At 37.2% G+C, this 26310-nt stretch overlaps 1 protein-coding gene across 4 annotated transcripts in view; it reads right to left on the bottom strand.

Annotated features, from left to right (window-relative positions):
* Positions 1-3004: 3004 nt before the first annotated feature.
* MITF (melanocyte inducing transcription factor) overlaps positions 3005-26310 on the bottom strand; it is a 226730-nt gene continuing 203424 nt past the window's right edge. For 2 of the 4 annotated variants that reach the window (XM_002813534.5, XM_009238806.4), the window contains 5 exons: positions 22134-22251; positions 19452-19508; positions 14844-14919; positions 11946-12093; positions 3005-6494 (listed from right to left, as the gene is read on the bottom strand). In XM_002813534.5, coding sequence (XP_002813580.1) covers positions 6093-6494; positions 11946-12093; positions 14844-14919; positions 19452-19508; positions 22134-22251 — 801 coding nt within the window. In that variant the 3' untranslated portion in view covers positions 3005-6092. Of the gene's footprint in view, positions 6495-11945; positions 12094-14843; positions 14920-19451; positions 19527-22133; positions 22252-26310 lie in introns of all 4 variants that reach the window. The other 2 variants (XM_009238801.4, XM_009238805.4) reach the window with 1 other exon arrangement.

Consider the following 26310-nt stretch of genomic DNA (forward strand, 5'->3'; position numbering starts at 1 on the left):
TAATACTTTTTTAATGACAATGACTTCTACCTGTGGAATCATAACCCAACGTAAGCATACTTGCCTTAGGAAAACAAAAAAATATATATTTATTGAGTTTAAATAATTTCTGTAAAATCTCCAGAATTTCCTAAACTGTGTTCTTTGGAACAATTAACAGGTGTCTTACACACGCGTGCACACACACACACACACACAATCCTGTGGCCAAATGAGATTGGGAAATGTTACAAACTCTCAATCCCCTTAGCATAATTTAGAATGCGAGAAGTCTTGCAGTAGAGATACCTGTTCAAATTTGTTTAGCTCAGCATTTCCCAAAGCTAACTTCCTCAAAATTAACTACAGTATAGCATTTCCCCACCCCAGCCCACCTCTAAACTCCCATTCCTCAAAGCAACTTGTGCAACAGCTTGTGGAACTAGTTCCATAAAGTGAAGTTTGGGAAACACTAGTTTCGTGGTTTCTATTTACATAGATTTTGCTGTCTGAATAATATGTAAGGAATTTTGAGTGACAATTGCACCCATTTGGATATATCTTCAACTGACTCCATAATTAGAAATTTAAAATGCAAATTTTTCAAAAGCAAACTGTCTTTACCATTTAGATGTGTTGCTGAAATTTACTTGGTTTTGTGTATACTCATATTACTTTCCAGTGTATCTGGTATAGGTAATAGGCTCAAAAGACCTACAAATACTGAACACAAATACAATTAATCATGTCTACATTTTATGTATATACAGGACCTTCACAATTTTAATATGGCAGATTTACTCTACACTTTTTTGAGGGGAGGAGGATATATGCCTCTTGGGAAAACCGGGATAATAAAAGCTTCTTCACTTACACTCTGTTCAGATGTGTATTATGGATTCATGTTATTATGGGTGCAGACATAAAGCCACTGCTATTGAGCCTCAGATGTGGCAGCAAAGAATAAGGAGATCATCACCACTTCTCTCTAAATATAATGAAAATCTAACTTTACAACGCTCCTCTTAAAGGAGCTTTCCTCATGCTACTTGGCTATGCATTAAATCTTGGCATACACAAAAAAATAAAAACAGGGTAATTCTAACAGTTCATTTACGTTAGCTGGATTATGAAGATTAACTTCTCAGATGGTTTTCCAAAGAAGTCATCAAATGTAAGTACAATTGAAAATAAAATCCTGAAAAACATTTCAATATTGACAGGAAACTGAAGACAGGATATAGTCAAGACACCACTCTTAGCTGTGTAATATCAGTGTATATTGCAAAAGATTAAAAAGTTTAATTTTCTAAAGAATATAATAAAGATTTCAGCTTCACTAAGGCATATTTTATGAAAATAATATAATTATTCTCATGGCAGAAGCATACACGCAGAATGTACAGGTTTAAAACAATTTAAATTTTAGGTCATTTGTGCTGAAGATATTTTAATGTGATACATTGAGTTTATTATTAATTCTCTAAAATAGTCCTACCCTACATCTTACAAACAGCAAGGTTCCTTTCTCCTAAATAGCCTGTGGCTTCTGTCTACTGGCCAGTTTACACACGTCTTCAATCTATGTTGTAATTCAGTGCTTTGCCAAATGTGGTGTGCATGTCACTGCTAATACATATGATGATTTTAGTTGGTCCAGAAAGTATTTTCCATTTTAGTAATGAAGGTGATTATTATAAGAAAAGTTATCATTTATTAAGCATTTACTATGTGCTGTCAAGCACAAATTCTAGTATTATTAACTCGAATGGTCTTCACAAGACCATTATGTGGTAGCTACTTTTGAGGCACAGGGAGGCCAAATAACTTGCGCAAAATCACAGAGCTAGACATGGGCAGAGATAAGATTCAAACCCGGGAAGATTAACTGAGAGGTCATGTGTGGTGATTGAATGGATATAATTTATTTGAAAGTGAATTGGCTTAATAAAATGTTAAGAAATGTAATTCTGTGGCTATCAAATGAAGTCATACACACTGTAGGCAAATGTCTTATCTTCAGGTAACACCACTATAACACGTTAATTGTGTGTGTGTGAGTGGGGGAAACTAAAGATGAAGGATCCTTATGGGCTGTGAAATGACTATTTACTGGTAAATATCAGGACAGAAATGTGGGTGAAGGTATTGCTGCAGGTTCCCTGGAGACGAAAAGTCCCAATTTTCAACTTACTTGCTTTTGATTTTGCCCAGAATATTCTCTCTTGTTCCAAAAGGAAATCTTCCTACTTTTACATGTTTTTAAGGGATCCTACAGTTATTCTTCTAGGGAAAATATAAATAATTCAAATAGGTCTAAAAAAGAAAGGCCTTGATTATTGTATATTACAATTTAAGAAGAAAATTAAACGTAGGAAAAAGCTGACAGTCAGATCAGAAGCATTACAGGAAGTTTCTTGCTCATTTTCTCCAGAGGTTAAACCAGAATATATTTTTCAAAAGGGCAGAAGTTTAAGGTCTAGCTAGGGAATAAAGACATGTTTTGTCTGACACTTCCCAATTCAAATCCAACATTTATCAAATGATTCTTAAGTAGTGTATTAAAAAAAAAGGCAACCAGGAGCTGGCAGCCTGGGTATATTAAGCTTTCATTATTGTAAATTTGTATTTTAAAAACCCAATATCTTTTCTGTAAATATGCAAGGGTTTCTCTGACAATTTCTCTTTTTTAAAGCCACCTCTCACTGAAACATTTTAAATAAAACTCCTATATCTAAAACGAAGTCTTGGCATTTGGGAGTTTAAAATCTCCCCAAATTCAGAGGGGGATAAAAAAGCTGCATAATTATAGCTCATCTGAGTGTAAGTCAAAAAGTAATCAAAAATGTTTAAAACCAAAAAGTAACATCTTAGAGTGGCATTTTAAACAAAAAAAGTACTTACTGGCATTTTCTAAATTTTCATGCAATTTGTTATTCATTAAATCAGAAGAAAATGTGCACTACCATTTTTTGATAAGGCAGATAACATTCAAAATTGGCATTAACACAATAGGCCACCACTATGTGAAAAACCAAATGCTTTAATGAGGCTATCAAGAACTAGTCGATTATTTCATTGGATACATTAATATCGATCCATAATATACAGTGCTATGGACCATACAGAAATTATTGCTGCATCCAACAGCAGGTGACTATTATTAACATTACAGTACCAAGCATCCGCAAGAGACAGTCATTTGTCATTTTTTATCAAGAAATAGGGCTGTTTTATACCGTTATTGACATCAACTTTTTCCCAGTGCATTTTTCAAAAATATTAATAAGTTCATTCCTTTGTGCTTTTAACTTCCTATGTATTGTATTTGTTCTTATTGCTTTATTGTTTAAAAACAACCAGAAAGAATTTTGTCATCCTATGTATGACCAGGTTGCTTGTATGCTTTTTGGCAAAGTCAGAAGGTTTGGTATTTCCATTGCCTTACTCAGAGGCAGATGGACAATTTTGGCATTTTGGTCACTCCATATTGAGGCCCAACACCGAGTTACAATTCTGCACCCGGGAATTGGGGGAGTGGTGTGGATCATTTTCTTGTTACAAACAACAAGCCCAAACCACTGCCTCTTGGCTTAACTAGCCCCTAAAACGAATCCACACTCTGTTTGGCAAAAAAGAAATAAATAAAACCACCCCCAAGATTGCAGCATTCTCCTGGGCTTGCTCACCTGCCATCTGCAGAAATTGTCTCTTGAGGAGAAGGAGAGGGGGAGGCAGGCAATGGCAAGGTTAGGAGTTGTGACAGTCAGGGCAGTGGTACAAGATGCCATACTTTCTTTCAACAAAGCTTTCTATATGGTTGCTTAACCATGGTCCTGTTTCTGTGGCCGTAGGTTAGTCAACCTTGCTTTATTTTTAAAAACCCTCAAAATCAGCTAAGGAAAACTAACATCACAGCATCACAATCTTCAACTTTTGCATCCAGCGCCCTCCCCCCCATATAAATATGAAGAGAAAAATAGACAATGCTATGATTGTATCAGTGAACACTATGGTACAATTAGCTGTTCATGCAGATTTGCATCACTATTCTAGGAAAAGAGCTATACAGTTAAGGGGGTTGAAAGAATGGGAACTAATTTTCCCTACCCCCTTAAGTAATAAAGCTATAAAACTGATAGCATCACCAATGTTTCCAAGGATTCTCATTGCCCAGTGTGCATGGGAACTATGCAGTTGATTATTTTCACCTAAACCGTCCATTCACACATCTGACGATCACTCCTCTCTGAACCCTCCATCACCCATCACCAATTCACATTTGACATTTAAACACTTTTTAAAAACCCTCCTGAATAAGGTTTCCTGATGAAAGAAGTTGGCACTCTGTCACTAAAATATATTTAATATTAAAAATATCTGAAGGAAAATTGGAAGCTCTTATATTGTCTACATAGGCACCATGCTACATGTTCGTCTTGACTATAGATACCATCATGAAACTTTCCCCTACATTACAGTTCAGTCAGTGCTAGTCCAAAAAAGACTACTGCTATATTTAAGGCACTTCATTCTGAATGGATATGCTTTATGCCACTTGCTATTCAGTTGTAGGCTGCTACTGAGAAATTCCATTCAACAGCCTGGCTCATAACACTATATGGCATCTGTATAAAACATCTAGGCTTGATACATGTAACCTACTGTTATTGCATAGGACTACACAAGTAGATAATGCACTGAAACTAACTTTACAACATTGCTCCTTGTTAAAACATTGTTATCAAGTAACAGTAACTTGCCAATACAGTATTTCTTTCTTAAAAATAAATTCAACAAGTTTGCTGAAATAAACCCCAATTTAAATGACCATAATGGGCGTATTAATGCTATCGTTATCAATCTCCAAGAATACTGCTATTTTCATATCCTAAAAATAAATATGTAAGTTTATTCTTTCTAGAAAGCCTGGTTTTAACCTATTAATACTACACCTTAAATGTGTCCAAAAACAGTTCTGAGTGAGATTGTAATTTACAAAATATTTGCAAAGCTGTCTTGTAAACGCAAGACCTTGCATAAAAGTTTTCTTTCATGGGTGTACAAAGAATGCGGAAAACCACCAGTGAGTTGTAAAAATATGGAAAACTTGCCATTTTAAGATGCATATTCTTACAAATTAATACAAACATATTGAAAAGAACAATGATAATAAAGAATCTGTACAAATCAAATGAACAGTAAAACATAATTTAAAAATAAAAATAGTAAAGCCAATTAGAAATATGCCCAGTTCGGTTTTCTTATCAAAAGCAAAAATTAAAAAAAAAAAAGTAGAACATACTTTCAGTGCTCCTCAATATTTTACTTTGAGAGGACATTAATTTCCATTTCAAAATAAAATATATCTTATGAAAAACTGAATCACACTCATTGATGAAGAAAACTGTAACAGCACAGAATAAAAGAGAGCAAGATTAGACTTTATATTTCAGAGCCTTGGTCTAACTCCCTTCAGTTTCGGTTGGTATCAGTTATGTTTTCTAACCAGACGATCCTCATGAAAAGGCTGCATTTTTTTTTTCTTTTACAGAATACAGTATTTCTTTAAATAGTTTGCAGTATAAAGACTAAACAAAGCTAGAGGGGTACTGTATCTTTAAGGCAGTACCGATGAATCAATACATTTATAAAATGGAAAAGGGTTAGTATGGATTTCTTTACCTCTTTCTTTCTTTTTTTTTTTTCTTTTTGGTTGCTTTACATTCTTTCAATTAAACTTTACATTTGATTTCCAAGGAAGTCACAGGCATAAAAATCTCAAATCAAGTTTCCCCTGAATAAAAATGGACAGACATTTCTCTGATGCAAAATCCTCTTGCTCAGAAAGCTAAAGTCTGTGGTGAATTCAGTTCACAGATACTGCACACTTATTTGTACAATACTTTGGAGGCATTTGTAGTTGTAAAATAGAATATACAAGTCTGTTTCACAAAATTCTAAAAATAAAATATATCCTCGGCTATTGATAAAGCATGAAAAAAAATTTCATATTAAAGGAAAATTATCAAGAAAACCCCTTCAGGTAAGTTATTAAATCTACGAATCAAGAAAGGAAGCAGTTTGTGCGAATGCAGTGCAGGGAGGATTCGCTAACAAGCATGCTCCGTCTCTTCCATGCTCATACTGCTCCTCCGGCTGCTTGTTTTGGAAGCTCCAGGGGACACTGAGGAAAGGAGTGGATCAGTGACACCGACGGGAGAAAGGGTGTCGTCCATCAGGATGTCTTCCAGTTTGGATCCCATTTTTGTGGGGACACTATAGGCTTGGTTGGCCTCAGTCCCAGTTCCAAGGTTGTTGTTGAAGGTGATGGTGCCATCCGTGAGATCGAGAGTTGTTGTACAAGTTACGTCTGCATGATGCTGAAGGAGGTCTTGGCTGCAGTTCTCAAGAACGGGTTCTTGCTTGATGATCCGATTCACCAAATCTGGAGAGCAGAGACCCGTGGATGGAATAAGGGAAAGTCCATGAGCTCGAGCCTGCATTTCAAGTTCCTATAATAAGAGTAAAGATAAAACACTGAAATAGGCAGAGCACAGAGGACTTTTAAGCCCACGAAACCACTCTATATGATACTATAATGGTAGATGCATGTCATTAGACATTTGGCCAAACCCACAAAATGTACAATACCAGAGGGAATGTGAGGTATAGACTTTGGAGGATAATGAAATATCACTGCGGGTTCATTGATTCTAATAAATGCGCCACTCTGGTAGGGAATGTTGATAATGGGGAAGGCTGTGTGTGCTTGGGGGAATGAGGTGTATGGGAAATATCTGCAGCTTCATTTCAATTTTACTGTGAACCAAAAACTGTCCTAAAAAATAAAGTCTATTTTTAAAAATCAGATACTTGGAAAACAATAAATCCTCAAAATAAAAGTTTTTTGTTCTTTTAAATTAATGAGCTCTGTATGTTCTAAAGTATAGTAGAAGTACCACTGGTAGTATATGAAATAAATTTTTAGGTGTTTTATAGATTTGATTATGTATGAAAAATAGGGAGAGATGGTCTCTCACAGATATTAATGTTCACACTGAGGATAAGTTAAAAAAATACAAAAATAAAGTTTTAAATGCGAGCTGATAAAAGAGAAATATTATTCGGGAGGCCGAGGGAGGCGGATCACCTGAGGTCAGGAGTTCGAGATCAGCCTGGTCAATATGGTTGAAACCCCGTCTCTACTAAAAATACAAAAATTAGCCGGGTGTGGTGGCGCGTGCCTGTAATCCCAGCTACTTCGGAGGCTGAGGCAGGAGAATCGTTTGAACCTGGGAGGTGGACGTTGCAGTGAGCCGAGATTGCGCCATTGCACTCCAGCCTGGGCAAGAAGAGTGAAAGGCCATCTCAAAAAAAAAAAAAAAAAAGAAAAGAAAAAAGAAACATATTCAGTAAAGAGTTACATAGTTTCGTGGTCCTTCAGCTGTGCACTGAGGTCCCCATGGGTGCTTCAATGAACTCACAGAGCACTGGAGATAGCCTAACATTTCAAGGGAAATGGCAATACTACCTGAGAACTACTAAACTCAAGACAGTTCTCTTCTAGCATCAGACTGTGCTATATACTTGTCAACCACATGATATCATTGCAAAGTTGGGCTTTTGGCGGTTGCTGTGATTGAAGGAAAACAAGTACCACATTAACATCATTGTGGCCTGGGAAACAAGGGTGATGGTGTCCAATCTGATTCCAAGACTTTAGAAGTTGTGCAGTGCCCAACAGACACACACATCCAGTTAGTAAGTAATATGGTTATTTAATAACAAAATAAAAATGCCATTTCCTTTCAATTTATATGTTTTTTTTTTTTTTTCAAATGGCTACCAAGTTGTTAGAACCTAAATACTTAATAAGTTGTTTGGACCTAACAAAAAGAGTAGGTATTTCTTTTGGTCTAGGGGGATGGTAAAAAGATTGCTAAAACACTAAGAGTGCCATGAAGTAAAAAAGTTTGGGTAGTGATAGCAAAAGCTGTGAAAGTTCTATGCCAGTAACTAAAGTTTTAGAAGCATCATTTAACCCATCTCACCATGGCAAAGGGGAATTATTTTTTTAACCCAACAAGTAAGTTCTCATCTATAAGACGAACAATTTTTTTCCTTTCCTTCCTCACATACATTCCTATTATTGGCTAAATTGTGTCCTGGAAAACATTTTAATGTTGAAGTCCTAACCTTAGTACCTTGGAATGTGACTGTATTTGGAGATAGGGCCTTTAAAGAGGCAATTAATTTAAAATGAGATTATACTAGTGGGCCTAAACCCAATAGGACTGGTGTCCTTGTAAGAAGAGGAGATTGGGACAGACATACACAGGAAAAAAGACCATGTGAACACACAGGGAGAAGACAGGCATCTACAAGCCAAGGAGAGAGGCCTCAGAAGGGACCAACCCTGCTGACAACTTGATCTTGGACAACAACTAGCCTCCAGAATTGTGAGAAAATAACTCTTGTTTACCACCCAGTCAGTGGCATTTCGCTGCAGCAGCACTAGCTGGGTAATACACTTCCTAAATACCATTGATTCCCCCTGTATCTCATTGCAAAATGCCTTCCAAGCAAGCTCTTTCCCTTTTTCTTTTCTGAATATATCCCTGGGCATTCCTAAAATGAACCATAGAGACTTTAATTGATTCCTGATAAGCATTCTGCTTCTCCATTCCAATGCTATCCCTTCCACAATTGTGAAACAATAATATACAGCAAGAGAATATAAATTTGACGCAAGTCACCTTTCCTTATCAGAGAGGGGAAGGACTCTCCACATGACATGGCCTCTCAACCTCTGCCCACAAGCTGAGAAACACATGTGTCTGAAAAGCCACGTTTCTGTCTAAATTCAAGGTTTTTGGGTCTGCAAAATCCTTCTTTGGATACAATACAAGTAAAAGTCAGGAGCTTTGAGATGTCACAAAAGTACCTTCAAGTTCCTTTACATAATCTCCAGAAACACAAGTTTCTTCAGGCATCATTTGAAAGCCCTGGGCTATTTAATAAAATGGCAGTTCCACTGATATGAAGGATTCATGCTCTTTCTTCTGTGAAAACTTTTGCGTGCATCACTTAGAGTGAAAATGAAAGAAAGCCTTTAGGCCCATACTGAAAACATGAACTCTTGTAAATCTACACCAACATGCTAATAAGAACTGTACCTCCACATATGCAGATTGCCTTTTCAGAAAAATAATAATAAAGTTGGATTAAGAGAGGCAAACATCTCACTCTAATCCTTTGTTGTCTAATTAAAAATATTTATCAGCGATTAAAGCATTACTCAGATTTCTAAATAAGGTGATAAATCTCATCTAGAGAACTCTGGGTTAATTGCATCGCAGAGCTTTCCTAATTAATAATGTTTTCTGTGATATGCAAAAGTTCTAAAGGCTGCATCACACCGTCATTGGAAGAAAACCAAGATATCGTCACCATGGAATTTCCAATGCACATATTTCACAATATTCGTATTTCATATGAATATACATGTTTGGAACCCTAAAATAAAACAAAACCTAGCTTCTCTTTCAAAATAGTTATTACATTTTAAACTTGTAGAAGGAAACGACACATTAGTACAAGCTGCTTTTTTTTGTTTGTTTTTTGAGACGGAGTCTTGCTCTATAGCCTAGGCTGGAGTGCAGTGGCACAATCTCAGCTCACTGCAACCTCCGCCTCCCGGGTTCTCCTGCCTCAGTCTCCTGAGTAGCTGGGATTATAGGCATCCACCACCATGCCCAGCTAATTTTTCTTTTTCTTTTTTTTTTGTATTTTTGGTAAAGACAGGGTTTCACGATGTTGGCCAGACTGGTCTCGAACTCCTGACCTCGTGATTCACCTGCATTGGCCTCTCAAAGTGCTGGGATTAGAGGCGTGAGCCACCGCACCCGGCCACAAAGCTGGTTTTATTTTCATTTTTATTTTTATTTTTTTTTGAGATGGAGTCTCACTCTGTCGCCTAGGCTGGAATGCAGTGGCGCGATCTTGGCTCATTACAACCTCCGCCTCCTGGGTTCAAGTGCTTCTCTGCCTCAGCCTCACGAGTAGCTGGGATTACAGGCGCCCGCCACCATACCCAGCTAATTTTTCTATTTTTAGTAGAGATGGGGCTTCAGCATCTTGGCCAGGCTGGTCTTGAACTCCTGATCTCATGATCCACCTGCCTTGGCCTCCCAAAGTGCTGGGATTACAGGCGTGAGCCATCGCGTCTGGCCCACAAGCTGCTTTTATAAATAGGTAGACTATGTTCAAGAGATTAAATACCTATAGCTACTTATTGAAGAGACAGAGCACAAAACCAACAACAAAAGCCAAAGTAGAGGAGGGGAGGGGAAAGGAGGGCTTTCAAATTACACACAACCTCTATTTCACTACCCAGAGTCTAAAATGCACCCCAACAGGGAAGGGGCTTCCCACCTCCCCGCCCTGCAGCTGAGGAATCGCTGCAGTGAATGAGAGATGTGGCATTTCAAAATATAAGCATTCAGAAGACTGGAGACCATTATTATAAGTGAATTGCTCTGTTTGAAAAGTTCAACGTCTGGGAGGAACACCACTAGGTGAAACACAACGGTCTCTAGGGTGTCATACTTCTCATTGCTGTTTCGTAAAATAACTCCATGAATACTTGCACTGGAAAAGTTGAAAGACAACCCTTGCTTTATGGCAAAATCTAGTAAAGGTGGGTCAGTCTACTCAAGAAGAAGATATGGTGTCACTGACTCTTACAGATAGGTTGTGTTCAAAGCCAGCAAATTAAAATTACCCTCACAAACCCCCTTTGGTCCATAACAGGGAGTCCATTTTTGAGGATCATTTCAGAGGAAGTAGTGCCCTTTCACTCAACAAGAGAGGCCGAGCACCTGAGAGACATTCCAGGAGCTGATACTGAAGAGGAATTCCCCATCTCCTGCTTACACTGGTGCATATACTCACTGAACAGGATGACGCACAAATTGCACATATTAATAAAATTAGTATGTCTTCTTCTAAGGGTGTACAGTTTAAGTTAAAGATATATATGTTATAATTCCACTATTTATAACTATCTCCAGGAATTATGTCCTTAATATAAGATCCTCTGGGTGTTCCCAAGTTCCCTATAAACACAGACTTTGACCATCAACTGCTTCCTGGACCCTGCAAATACTAAGGTGTCTTCTTGTTTAACGTATAGTCAGTGCTTATTTTTTTTATGTTCTACAAAGTCACTGTGAACACTGAATTGGTGAACACTGAAGCACTGTTCCCAGGGGAATTACAGGTTAGGTTCCTGTGAGACCCTAGTCACAACACTTAATCTTGTTTTATGTATGTTTCTGTTGAAGGTCGTCACCTTATGTAATATAGGTTGTTGACTCGTGAATATTAAACTCACAGCCAATAGCACTGCAACTCATGCCTGAACGAAGCTTATCCAACACCTGTATTTTCTCTGTAAGGCACATCACGGCCTTCTTGCCCTCAGGAACTCTAGACAGTGCTTTAGCATTATGCTTGGGGGTCATTTTAAACAGCAAAATCACCAACAGAAACCACAAAAATGTAGAAAGCACTGAACAGACCACGAAAGGAGCACTTGTTTAGAGGATGAGAGCTGAAACAAGAAAGCAGACAGTCAACCTCGGGCAGGGTCATTCGACCTCACCTGGAAATGCGTGCCATGGGCAGCTCAAACTTGCCACTCTGCACTTGTCCAAGAATGACTGTGGGCACGCAACTCAAACTTGCCATCTGCACATGTCCAAGAATGACTGTGGAAGTGCCACAGATACTGATTTTGGGGTTACAAGTAGGCAAATTCACACACACAGAATCCACCAATAATAAGGATTGACTGTGTTAGGATCACGTAAGTCAACTCCTCTATGGCTCATTATATCCATCTTTCTACTGTCTTGAAGTCGGTAAAAAGCAGTAAACTTTACACAATTCAGGCCGCATACCTGTATTCTGAGCAACAAATGCCGGTTGGCGTGCTCCAGTTTCTTCTGTCGGTTTTCAAGTTCTTTTGCGCGTTGCTGTTCTCGTTGCAACTTTCGGATATAGTCCACGGATGCTTTTAAGATGGTTCCCTTGTTCCAGCGCATGTCTCTGCGATGAAAATGGAGGAAAACAGACATTTTTAGGACTTGAGGCTCAATGAAAATTCAATATTCAAAGCACTCCATTTCTTTTTGAACTTTAACATTTTTTTTTTATTTCAATAGTTTTGGGGGAACAGGTGGTGCTTGGTTACATGGATAAGTTCTTTAGTGGTGATTTCTGAGATTTTGGTACACCCACCACCCAAGCCATGTACACTGTACCCAACGTGTAGTCTTTCATCCCTCACCCCCATCCCACCCCCTCCCTCCCTTCCCCGCAAGTCCCCAAAGTCCATTGTATCATTTTTAAAAGCATTCAATTTTAAAAATAAAATAATCATACATTAATTATAGCTGCCATTCACGAGTGTTTGCCACGTGCCTAGTGTTGCCCACCCAGTTTGTACACATTGTCTTACTTAACCCAGACAAACACCTTGTAAGATAGAGACTTTGTGCACATGTTGAAACAGAGACAGTTCAACTTGTCCTAGGCCACACAGTACTATATGGCAGAGTCAGGACTTAAAGTTAGGTCTGTTGATTACAAAGTCAGTTTCCTTAAACACTATGTTAAACAGTTATAGGTTTCTAAAACTATAGAAGTTAACTCAGAATAAACGATGGTAAAACAGATCTGTGAGATCTCACTACTAAATTGTTTATGGCATAAACTCAGCATCCTTCTATTTTTTTTTTTTTAATCAAGGATTATCACGGGAAGGCTATCTAGCCTCTGTTTATCCATTTCCTCATCTACAAGTATCAGGTGGAACCGGTGAATGGATTCCACCTGACTTGAATTAAACAAGTCACCAAGTAATTGATTCTCATATGGGTTACATTAAGAACAACACAGAAGTTCTCCCACAAGAGGGACAGTTCCAGCCCCCAGAGAATTCCCTGGAGTTGATCCCTGAGGTCTGAGCACCAAAGATGGCAACCCAGGGGAATGTCCTGAGATACCCACAGTGAGCGCAGAGACTTAATATTCAGAGCTAAGATCAAAGTAAGAGAAGTAACTTTAGCAGCCAGAGAGAAATGTAATTAAAATAAATGATGCTTCACGTAGGCCAGCAAGATGAGAAATCAGAATTGGGATATTTGAGGGGTCACTCAGTTTAAAAGAAGTGATTGTTTCAACCAATTATCTTGGGTTTTGCTTCCTTGTGAGATCCAATCAATCAATTATGCTTCTGAGTTTAAGAAAGGGTTTTCAAACTTTTTTTTTTGTTTGGTAATAAGAGGGACTCTTTTTTCACAGAATAGTGAATATAGATCTCCATTATATAAAATTGACAAATGCAGACTTGCTCTGGTGGGAGAAAAGGTACCGGGCTGAGACCCCAGTCTGTAAGACTGTGTCTCTATAGCAGCCCCAAGGCACATTCTAGAAACCTGGTGTGGGAAAACCACCATATAGATTATAGTCTGTTTTGTCTTAAAACAATGTCTACAATTAAAGATCATTATCAGTTCAGATTATAAACCCACAAGTATTCAAATACAATGGGGAAAGGAGATATGCAAATACAGGCTTTCACTGCAGCCCCATAATTTCATAATATGTTGCTAAAGAGATTCACATGCTACAGTTTAAAAGAATATGCTAAAAAGTGAAAGCTGATAAAGAACAGGAAAATGGGAATTCAATTTCAACTATCATGCAAGACTGACTATAGGAAATGAAGGTCACAGCCCTTTAGTAGGATAAATTTGTGCTGCAGAACTGAGAATCTGAAATGTCTCGGGTTTGAAAATGCCTTTCCTTGAAACTTGGGAAAGCAAAACATTGCAGATGGAATTGTGCTTGTACATTCATCAAAACCACTTCACAATAGGTAATGGTTTTATTTTATTTTGTTACAAATTCTCTAACAATAATGTGAACAGCAAATTTAATAAGCCTTGCATGAATAATACTTGATTTCATCTTTACATTTTATTAGGTAGCTAAAAGGTCATATTCAAAGGCTGATTTCACAGAATGCCTGTGGGGGCCATTAAAACGTATACATTTTCTAGCCCCTTGCTTCAAATGGGCCAATTTCTAATGGATAAAAACTGTGTGTTTGTTGTCCTATCTGCTGACGTTGCAGGTAACTATAGGCTGGTAGGAAAGACTTGAGAAAATCATCTTTACAGCTGTTATCTCTGAAGGGGGCAGGGTGGGTAAAGAGAGACCAAAAGCTGAAATCTAAATTAGCTGACCTGTACTCAATAAGAGGATTAAAACATTACTTTTTTTCCCCTACAATGGTAAAACATACAAAGAGTAGGCAAATTTTCATAAAAATAATTGATCTTTTTTGTCTGTTGAGTATCATTAAACTTGAAGTCTCTAATGTCTGTTCATCAGTGCCTATTTAGAGATACTGTACAAGTCAAAGAGCAAACAGTCAACAAATCTAGCTTTAACAACTATTGAAAGTTCTGTTCTGCATGAACCATTAAAGGAATTTTTTTTTAAGCTCAGTATTTGTTTGCAAAGAATTCTTAGGTTTCAGAAAGCCACCTCCTCACAACCAAAGCATCTAGTGTCCAACAATCCTTTTGCACAATTCAATGCTTTTGTCTTGAAATTTTAGTTTGATGAGACTAACCAAAAGAAAGGTGTAACAAGAATTTAGGAATAGAACCAAAGGGAGAGGGGAGACTTCTTTACTTTAGTTTTTACAACTGCATTTTTTACAACGTATGAAAAAACATTCAGGTACAAAAAATATATGATGTAGATTAACACGCAATTGTACTCACGGATCATTTGACTTGGGAATCAAAGTACCTAGTTCTTTAATGCGGTCATTTATGTTAAATCTTCTTCTTCGTTCAACTTCAAGAAAAGAGCACAGGAAAGGCTATTAGTAACAGTGCCATGTATGCATTTAGCATATCTCATTAAAGGCATGCGCATATTAACTTCTCCAGGTCATGACAATGGAAACCTAAACCTACTTTTTCCCTATTTTTACTATGTTTTTGGTATTGCAGTTAAAAATGAGCTACATTTCTTTATCATTTCCAAAGCCCTTAGATACAGACGATTTCTCATTTGCTCTTATAACAACCATGAAATCAGTTACTATCCTTAGTTACAAATAATGCAATTGCCTTGGAGATACTGTTATTAGGGATTTGGCGAGGACATCCAGCAATACCTGGTGAAAGCCCAAATTCTAACCCAACCCCTTAGAGCAGAAGTCAGCAAACTTTCTGCAAAGAGCCAGGAAGTTAGTACTTCTGGCTTTGTGAGATAAGTAGCAAAATTGAGGATACTATGCAGATATTTACTTAACCAGAGGGAAAACACATTTCCACACATTTTTACTGACAAAATTCAAAATATAACATATGAGTACAATTTTTTGCAAGGCAAATCTAATGAAAAGCATTAGAATTTACTTGTCGTGCTGAAATTTGCATTGTATATAATTTTCATGTCACGATTTTTTTTTAGCATTTATTTATTTATTTATTGAGACGTAGTCTTGCTCTGTCACCCAGGCTGGAGTGCAGTGGCACGATCTCAGCTCACTGTGAACTGTGACCTCCATCTCCTGGGTTCATGAGATTCCTGTGCCTCAGCCTCCTGAGTAGCTGGGACTACAGGCACATGCCATCACACCTGGCTAATTTTTGTACTTTTAGTAGAGAAGGAGGTTTCACCACGTTGGCCAGGCTGGTCTCAAGCTCCTGACCTCAAGTGATCTATCCGCCTCAGCCTCCCAAAGTGCTGGGATTACAGGCATGAGCCACCGTGCCCGGCCTTTTTTAACCATTTAAAAATGTAAAAAAACATTCTTAACTCATGGGCCACACAAAAAACCCATGCTCTAGCCTAGTGCTACCCAACAGAAATATAATATAATTTACATATAAGTTTAAGTTTTCTAGTAGTACTATTTAAAAAGTAAAAAGAAAGACATGAAATTAACATTTTATTAAATCCATTATATCCAAAATATTATTATTTTAACAGGCAATCAATGTAAACATTTACAAATTAAGTACTTAACATTCTTTTCTTCATTCTAAGTTTTTGGAATCCAGGGTGCATTTTGCACTTTCAATTTTACATCACAATTTGGACCAGCCATATTTCAAGGCTGAGTAGGCACCGGTGGTGAATGGCTACTGTACTAGATAGCACAGCCCTAGAACTGAAGTCTAGCATTTTTAGCTATACCATGAATCTTCACAGCATTCCTATTTTATAAATCTAGGTGTAAGATCAACTATCATCTTCTTAGGGGAGGATGACATAAAAAGGCATATGACATGATAAATGTCTCTAATTAATGTAGTCAAACAAATAAATTCCAAATAATTTAAAGTCTAACAAAATGGATTAAAGTTGCTAATATTTACTCTGCATACCATAATATATGCTTCTTTTTGATCCACTAATAGTCTGTACACTTAGATAAATAATGTGATTCCCTGCTTTCCCAATATAAATTGCAGTTTGTTTTGGCTGAGGGATTATTCCAATGATGAAATCCTTTTTATATAATAGAAAGTCCTACCATTAGGATTGTATAAAATAGAAACCCTAAGTGATGGTCAATGGTTTTGAAGAAGGAATTGTGGGGTCCTTGATCCACTAGCTAACCTTCCCCAAAACTCTGAAGTATGATACTTTCTTCTTATTTTTTTCCAAGCACATAATAATCATAAAATTCCTCTAGCCCCTCTGGCTCCTTGCTATTCCTCAAGCAGGTCAGACACGCCCCATTGGAGGACTTCATATGGCTCTTCCACCTGCCTGGAACATTGTACCTCCAGATATGTGAATGGCACTGCACTCACCTCCCTCAGGTAGACTCAGATTTACCTAAGAGGCTTTCTGGTCACCCTCTTTGAAACTGATTCACTACCTCCCATGTCCATGCTGACACTATACTTCCTTGCCTGCCCTTTGACTCCACGTGGAACTTTCTGCCAGCCCATATTCATGTATCCCATTGATCTATTTGTTATGTTTATTCGCTGTTGCATTCCAAGTAACCTTGTGCATCTGGCACATAGTACGCTCTCAACAAATATGTGTTAAATAAGAAACAAAATATTTAAAGTGGGATCATACTAAAAAGGACTCTGCATCTTTTTTTCACTCACCAGCATATAGCTGACATCTTTCACTGTCAATATTTAGGTGTACTACATTTTATTTTTAGTTCAGTGACTTCCCTTTCCAATCATTTATTAGAAAGAAGATATAAGCTAGTAAAAAATTTCAAAAAATACAAAGGTGTATTAAAGAAAAAGTAAGAGCCAAGTCTTTATACTATCCAACATCTATATGCCTGGGCAAATTGTCACTGATAAGGGTGATGTCTAGATTGTCTCCCAAGCACATATACATCCATATAAACACATAGACAAGCACATCTCTCCCCAGTGTGTTATTTTTACACAATGGGATATTATACATATTATTCTGCCCCTTGCTCATCTTACTCAGTAATACATGGTAGATGACCCCTAACTCAAAGGCAAGCTTCTCAGGATGGGAAACTCATTTTCTGGTTCACATTGTAGAAAAGTGCCTCACACAAAACAGGGGCGCTCTCTCTCTTTCTCTCTCTCTCTCTCTCTCTCTCTCTATATATACACACACACACACACACACACACACACACACACACACACACATACATACAGTAATGGCTGAATGAATGAGTGAATAAATGAATGTATCCTTTTGTACATTTTGGCAAGTATTCTTAAAAAATAAATTCCTAGAAGAGGAACAGCTTGACCAAGGAACAATCTAACCTTGAGTAATAATTCCCAATGGTTGGATGAGACTTTTAGATTGCTTCATAGCCTTCAGAGTTTGAGCTGATCATGTTTGCACTTTACTGACAACCTTGACCTTGAGAGTTCAGGTGCCTAATTATAGGTATCTATTGTTTTTGACAAGATCCAACTCAGTTTTCCACATCTCACTTAAGTAGTTTTGGATAATGCCTAATTATCTTGTTTCTAAGGTGCTTTAAAAGAAGAAATATCTTAGGGTAAAATTACTTAGAAGCTGGAGGAGGCCTTGGAGATAATAGCTTATCTCTTTTGGTTAAAAGATAGGGAGAGCTTCTCACACTTGACATGAGAACTGGGGAGGGGTGTAGCTCTTAAAGTAAAAACCAGCACCCTCAGGACCCAGAAGTTCTGTTTCTCAGTTCGGTTTCTAACCTAGAGAAACAAACTTTCTTGTACACAAAGAGACACATATAAAAATGTTAACTGTGGCATTGTTTATAATAGGAAAAAACTAGAAACAACATAAACACACAGCAGTTGCGAAGTTACTAAATATCATACAGTCACACTGTAAAATACTATGCAATTTGTTTTCAAAAAGTAGATAGATCTAGATTTCTAACAGCAAAAGGTCTTCAAAACATGCTGCTCAGTAGAAAAAAATCAATATAAAATGGACAATACGATACCGTTTGTGTTAAAACATATAGAAATCCATACGATTTATTTTCTGTGTGCATGTGTCTATATTCTTAATACACAGAAAAAGTTCAGGAAGAGCAATGCCAAATTGAAACCAACATGCATATTCCTGGGGACTAAAGGAGAACTTTGGCCTTATTCTATCATTTTTATAAGGAGAAAGTGTTTATATATGACTCACATTCTTAAAAATCAATTTAAGAAACAGAGGACATGAGGCCATGAGATGAGAAATTCACACACAATTTCCTACCTCCAAGCCCAATCCCTTTTTAAAAAAATCTGTGCAGCTTGTCTTACTTGTTTATATTAAACCAAAATTAAAGTATTCATAGGAGACAACTTGAAGATTTGATCAAGAGTAAATTAAACACGTAAAAAATATTTTAAATGCTTTAGGACTATTTTTTTTTTAAGTCACGAATAACATCAGAAATTTAGGAGGCTACCTCATCCATTTACTCCCCTTCAGATCTGTTTCTTTCTTTCTTACTTTTTCTTTCAAATCTCGTTGGAGAAGGTGCTCCCCTAATCCCCTTTTGTTAATAAGTTCCAGTGTGAGCTTATTAATTGGGTAGTTGGGGATCAATTCTCCCTCTCACCAAAGAGAGAGAGAGAGAGAGAGAGAGAGAGAGAGAGAGAGAAAACCACTACTATAAACAAGAAAAATAAAAACTCTTCAGAAAATGAAAATAAGTATATATACAAAATTCAATTTGATCTGAGATAAAATATGTGGAAAATATACACCTTGGTTACTGTCAAATACAATTTTCTTCTATAAGAGATCATTTTAACAGCTGTAGAAATCAACTCTCCTCTACAGAATTTCTAGAAACATTTTTGATATATGGGGAACATTAATATCAAATGTCATGAACATAAATGAAACCAACTTACTCAGGTTGTGATTGTCCTTTTTCTGCCTCTCTTTGGCCAGTGCTCTTGCTTCAGACTCTGTGGGCAAAATACATGCTGTGCACGTGAATGAAGTCATTAGAAGTTGGAACTGTTTGAAGTTGCACAAAATATAAACTACAAAATATCTCATTTCCCAAACATACGGAAGTTTATTGGACTTGACTCTAAGTAAAAATATGTTTTTTTAAAAAATGATATCTTTTAAAAAAGCTTGCATGTTTTCAAAAGCAATATATATCATATATACAATATGTAAAAACTGGGCTTCCACCAAATAGTAAAAAAAAAAACCCGGTAAAAATTATATATAGCACACTGTAAACATATATAGATACTAGCAAGAAAGAAATCGAGAATTAGAAAACTATGTCAATTTGCTGTTGATACTCTATTATCAGGGGTCTGATATATTTTCTTTTCAGGCCATAGAAGCTTTCAATCCTTTTTTGATGCCTGTGTAACATGCTGATATAAAAACTGAGTAGTGGCCCAGCATGGTTGCTTGCACCTGTAATTCCAGCACTTTGGGAAGTGGAAGTGGAAAGATCACTTGAGCCCAGGAGTTCAAGATCAGCCTTGGTCTTTAAGAAAAATAAGTCCAGCATGGTGGTGCATGCTTGCAGTCCCAGCTACGGGAGGCTGAGGTGGGAGGATCACTTGAGCCCAGGAGGTCGAGGTTGCAGTGAGCCCTGATCACATCACTGCACGCCAGCTCAGGAGACACAGAAAGACCCTGTCTCAAAAAAAAAAAAAAAAAAAAAAGCTGCCAAATTGGATCTCTGTCTCTTCTGACTAGTTCACTAGTTCATAGAATGAACTCATTTTTTCAGAAGTTGGTGCCAGATTCTGTTAAAACCTGCTGTAATGAAATCATCTAATAACTTAGGAACCACTATTTACTACCTTGAGTCTATAAAAACAAAATAGGAATAGAGGCATTTGGTGGCAACTCCAATTGGAAAGCTCTATTTGCATAGCAACTCTTGTGAGATCTCTGGGATAAGAGATTACTTTTTGCCTTACGGAGAACAAAACAAAACAAAACAGAATTAAAAACAAAACAAAACATGTTACTTGACCAGTCTTGGGATCCAGAAAGCTCTGTTATTTCCTTTTCAGAAGTGATAGCTGAAGCATTACACTATCATAATTTAGAATTTTATCTCAAAATAGAAATCTTTTTAGCATAACTTATAGCCACTGAAGAATATATATATACACCATATATATTTATTATATGGGTGTTATATATGTATATATGCATATCTATATGCATACATCCATGTATATATGCATATATATGCATATCTGTGTGTGTATATATATATTACATATATATTACATATATATATAACATATATATATATATATATATATATATAAAACTCAGAAGTTGAATTCTTTCAGTTGTGATGGTCAATTCAAATCATTTTCTAGTTTTTTTTCCTCACAAAGAAGCATGACTTACATACCCTCCACTTCAATGATTCTTAAGTTGTTGTTGTTGTTGTTTTGTTTTGTTTTGCTTTGTTTTGAGACAGGACTCATTCCTCTTGCCCAGGCTGGAGTGCAGTGGTGCGATCACAGCTCATTGCAGCCTGGAATTCCTGAGCTCAAGCAATCTGCCTGCCTCAGCTTCCCAAAGTGCTGAGATTACAGGCGTGAACTACTGTGCCTGCCCGACGATTCTTGCTTTTGTTGTTGTTGTTGTCTTGCAGTAATTTTCCTTTTTGGTAGGGTAGCTCCTTGTGTTTTGGTTTTGGATGGTTTTTACTTATTAATTACTCTTTTCACTCAAATCCATGGTTTTTAAAAAACATCTTTCTCCTGCTTATTTTCTAAAAAAAAAATTTTTAAGACATCCTTGACTGGAACAGGAATTCTCTGTACCAAATCCATATTCCATATTCTCAGTCTGTTCATCCAATCCCGCAGGATGCAAGGATCAAATAATAAAAAGAGGGGTGTGGTAAGGGCCATAAAATTCATCATGCTAGAATGCCAGTTCTAATATAGTTTCCGCCATGTTTTAATGATCAAATAAATGCCTTCCCTAAAGTATTAAGCAAAGTAGAGAAATAGGTAATTTCACACTTGCCTCAAGAACAAATAATATCCATTGCTCCATTTTATAATTTTTTCCCCTCTGTGTAATAAATCTTTTGCACACAATACAGCAAAAGACAACAGGAGGCATCTGAAGATGTGAGAAATATATTCTTATGCTATCCCAATTGTGGGTTTGAATGTGTGTCAAAGGAAAATTCAGATCTGGGTTCTCAAACGCAAATGCCTCTAGGGGCTTGTAAGAAACAAACATATCAGGTAGGGTGGAGACAGTTACAGCTGAAAGAGTTGCCTACTATCCCCAACACAAAGGGGACCTTCACCATAGACACAGTGATTGGTGACATGCAGTAATGGTGGCCCCGATTCCCAATATCTCAGGAGATTTTCAAGGATCTCCTTGAAAAAAAACCAGAATTTTCAAGTATAAATCCTCCATCTTAAAATATTGCATAATGTTTTAACCACTGCAGAGACCTATAAAAGTTACGTCCGTGAGTTGGATATAGTTTGCACATCACTATATCAATAACTTTGTCTTATCAGGAAGTAGACAGAAATCTGCAGTAAGAGGCACATTTACTAGGTGTTTACCTGTGAGCTCCCTTTTTATGTTGGGAAGGTTGGCTGGACAGGAGTTGCTGATGGTGAGGCCTGGTGGGGGCAGACCTTGGTTTCCATAAAGATCAATCAAGTTTCCCGAGACAGGCAACTAGAGAGAGACAATCAGCAACAGAAATTAACTGTTGAACAATTCCCATGTTTTTTCAGATAAAACCTATTACTCTAGGATTTCCTACTCTAGGATTTATTTAAGAAAAATTATTTGATACAAAAAATCGTTTTTAAAATAGGAAAATATGAGATGTTTACTTTTTCATTCACTCACAGATATTAAAAGAGAGGTACAGGATCTCCTCAACCAGTTCCCTTTGAGGCAGGAAAGTACAGTCTCACACCCATAAAATGATTACACTAACTAGGCAATCAGTTTATTTTGAGCATGGAGACAATGAATAATGTGGTGAATGCATTATCTAGTACAACTAGTAGCATACAGTGGGTATTCAGGAAATGTTGGCTATCACTGTAAAACAGGATTGTATATAAAATGACCTTTTCACCAAATAGAACTTTCCATTAAACTTAATTTTGTTCCTTCTTTCTCATGTCCACCTCTTCTTCTCTCTTTTTCTTTTACAAGGAAAAGCAATGAAAGTTTTTTTTTTTTTTAATTGGAAATGATTTCCTTATTGCTAGAGAGAAAAAGCGTTTCCTTGAAATCGAAATTTTCCACAAAGCCACAAGAGGGAGCCCACAGACTTTAAAAGAGAGCACAAATTTGCACTTTCAAAAGAATTAAAAAAAAAAAAAGTAAAAGAAATATTTAGCCTTCCCCAAGCTAGCGTCAGAGTTTTTCCTCTAGTTCTGAATGGGTTGTTTTAAAGCAGCGAGCCCTCCTTTGGTTGTGTATATGCATTTCTTGGTAACTAGCTGGTTGCAGCAGTTTATAGGCCTGTTTTTGTAGAAAAGGCCCAAGTTGATCCCCCTTCCCATGCCCTGAAATACAGTTTGAAATAGTAACTACGGAGAAGTCGTTGACTGACCTCACTCCTTCCACTGCAGACACGTACCATTACTAGATTGATTCAAACAATTTCTATAACCATGATTACTGGGTAAGACTTTAAGTCGTTTAGCCCTCCCATTTCTTGATTACACATTGAATTGTATTCTACATCTGAGAAAAGTACATTCAGAAAGCATTTAGGTGTGATTAAAGTGTTTAGTGACTGAGAAGTATCTAGTAAAAACTGTATTCAACAGAGTACCTTGCACCCTCTCCAATGACCACTAACACACACATGAAAATATACCACAAAATACGAGTCAAATGTGCTTCCCCTCATTGATAACCATTGCATCTATTCCTGCGATGGCTTCTAAACATATACTCTATGAATTAAACCCCTAGCTAAAGAGATTTTGGTGGGAGGCAATGGACATGGAACAAGATACTTCTTGATGGGTGAATCAGACACTGGCTAGAACAGAATCGGGGTGGGCAGGGAGGACAGACAGACCAGCAGAATACAACTCCCTCTTTTGCTCCTTTTTGAAAGCAGTGTCTATAGTATATGCATAAAACCTAATACACATACCCCCATACACATGCACAAAAATAGACATTGTGGTCATTTAAAATGCCCTTGTATCGTATTTCAAGGCCTTCTAACTAAGGAATTGATAAAAAGTGACTTTGATTATTAGCTGTCATTTCACTAAGTGGTTTTATTTGAAATAGGTTACCTTCTCAGGGTAAACCTTGCTCTGTGTGTGTTTAGTTTTATTCTTGTCCAATTTAACGCAAAGTGAAAGGCACTCACATGTTTCAAAAAAGCCCTGTAAAGTACCAGAAAGACTAAACTTATACAGCTGCCATGATGTCTGGTAACTCCTTGGATTCCAAAGCTTTATTCCCCTATCTTTTGAGAATTTCAGATTTTGGGAAAACTTCAGGGTTTTAACAAACCAAGAATGTGACTTGAAAATTCAAAGCAATAAGCTAAAAGAAAAATTATTCCACTTGCTCTAGAAAGGCAAATCACACATATGGTTTTCATATGCAAATTGTATGCAAAACTCACTGTGTTATTATGATGATTTGTTAGGGATAAATAACAGCAACTGATACACATCTCCAAGTCATTGATAGACATGTTGAACAGGTATCTAATTCTAAGCTTCTTCTGGACAAGAACATATTTTCTAACTATATTCTAAAGAAGAGATATGTACATGACTGAGAGAGAGAATGCTTTCTGCCATAGACAGCGAGATGGACAGGGTGGGGGAGACAAAGAGCAATGTTGGGGATACCTAGTGAGAAATGGATTGAGACGCATGAAAAACTACAGAAAGGACTGCTGTGATTAGCAAGGATTGACGACAGTGCACACCAATAAGGGACATGAATTAAAATCCCTATAGCAAGATGCCTCATTGGGCACTCTACTGAGGTCAGACATCATTACTTCCAGTTGAAAAAGCTTATAGCCCTCTATCTACTTCTCTGAAAGATTTCCTGCTTCGGCTGCTTTCCCCATACTTGCTGATTAGGAGTGGGAAGCAGAAAGCATGCCAGAATATTTTGCTGGGGGTCATCTCATTTTTTGGGTGCCTACTTTGGGCCAAGCACAGAATTAAAATGGTGCTTTGTGTATGGCATCTTACTGCTTTTTACAGAAAGAAAAGCCAAGATTTTTGCCACTGCTGAATGGAGGTTTTTGGTTGGAGGCTCATGTCCCATGTTAACAGCAGAACTGGGGGTGGGGAGATTATCAACATGCTGATATTAACCAGTTAGAAACTGCAACTTTCAATTCATCTCCAGTTAGATCTGAGGAAATAAAAACCCTGCCGCTTACTAGCTGAATGTGGATACTCCGATTTACCGAATAATGGTGCAGAACTTTATAGCCTGTGCTTAGGAGTCAGAGACCCGGATTAAAATCCTGCCTCTTTACTAACTTGCTATGTGATATTAAGCAAGTTCTCTGAGGCTTAGTGTCTCCAATTGAAAAGCGACAACCATTTATCTCACAGGGTTTTTATAAGATTTAATAGAGATAAAAGTAGTTGAAACAGTGCCTGCTACTTCAGTGATCAATAAGTGGTAACTGCTATGATTAACAATACAGTATTATAATTTTCTAGGGAGTACTGGATTCCCACTTTACAGTTTTGACAGGTGAGCTAATTTTCACTTTGATCAACAAAACCACTTGCCATGTTAATTACTAAGTACATTGTCAATGATTAGACAATTTTTTACCAGACTGCAATGCAAATCTAGGAAGAGAAATCAGGGAATCTGCAAGGCTGAGGTGACCAGTCATTATTCCAAGTCAGGCATTCTACACTAGAGCTGATTTTGTTTCCCCGGATCACTATCTGGAGGTATTTTGAGTTGATGCACCTGCAGGGAATTTGCTCCTAGCATCCAGTGGGTGAAGGCCAGGGATGCTGTTAAGCATCCTAAAATGCACAGGACAGTCTCCCACCACAAAGACTTATCCATCCCAAATGTCAACAGTTCCACATTTGAGAAACTGTGTCCTAAATAGTGGTGTACGATCTTTGTATCAACAGCTGTTATTTGCTGAAGCTACTAAAAGGAAGGTTGATGGAAATAATTTAAAATTTGTCTCCTAGCCATGCATTTTAAAGAAAGGATTCTGTGGTTGGTTCTTCTGCATTAGAAAACTTTCCCCATAAATATAGTTAACATCATAATTAGGTCAAAATAACACCTTTTAGAGCTAAGAAAGAGGAAGAGACTTCTTCTATTAATATGTATATTTCACATCTTTGTGGGATTTTTATCCAGGCCATTTACCTAAATGACAAGATTTCACTTCCAGAGCACAAACTGCACCATGGACAGATGAAAGCCACAGTCTAATCCGGACAAACAAATTGAAGGAAGATGTGCCTGGGTCTATGCCCCCATACTGGTCTGAATTGAGTTCTTCAATGTTGTGCTCCACCAAAATGAATATTTTTCCAAGTAAATGATAATTGTAAAATGTTATTATTTTTTCTCTCTGGATGGTCCTCTTTTCTGAATATCAATTGAGCACTGTTAACACAAGTAAACTGGGACTTTTATTCTTTGTTTGTGATAGTACAAGAGGGCCCTTGTGCTCTCAGAATAGTTATTTCTAGACTTCAATTCCCTTAGGACAGTTTCCTCTCTAAGTGTTCCTTC

This window comes from Pongo abelii, chromosome 2, assembly GCF_028885655.2.
Source record: "Pongo abelii isolate AG06213 chromosome 2, NHGRI_mPonAbe1-v2.0_pri, whole genome shotgun sequence".
Taxonomy (NCBI): domain Eukaryota; kingdom Metazoa; phylum Chordata; class Mammalia; order Primates; family Hominidae; genus Pongo; species Pongo abelii.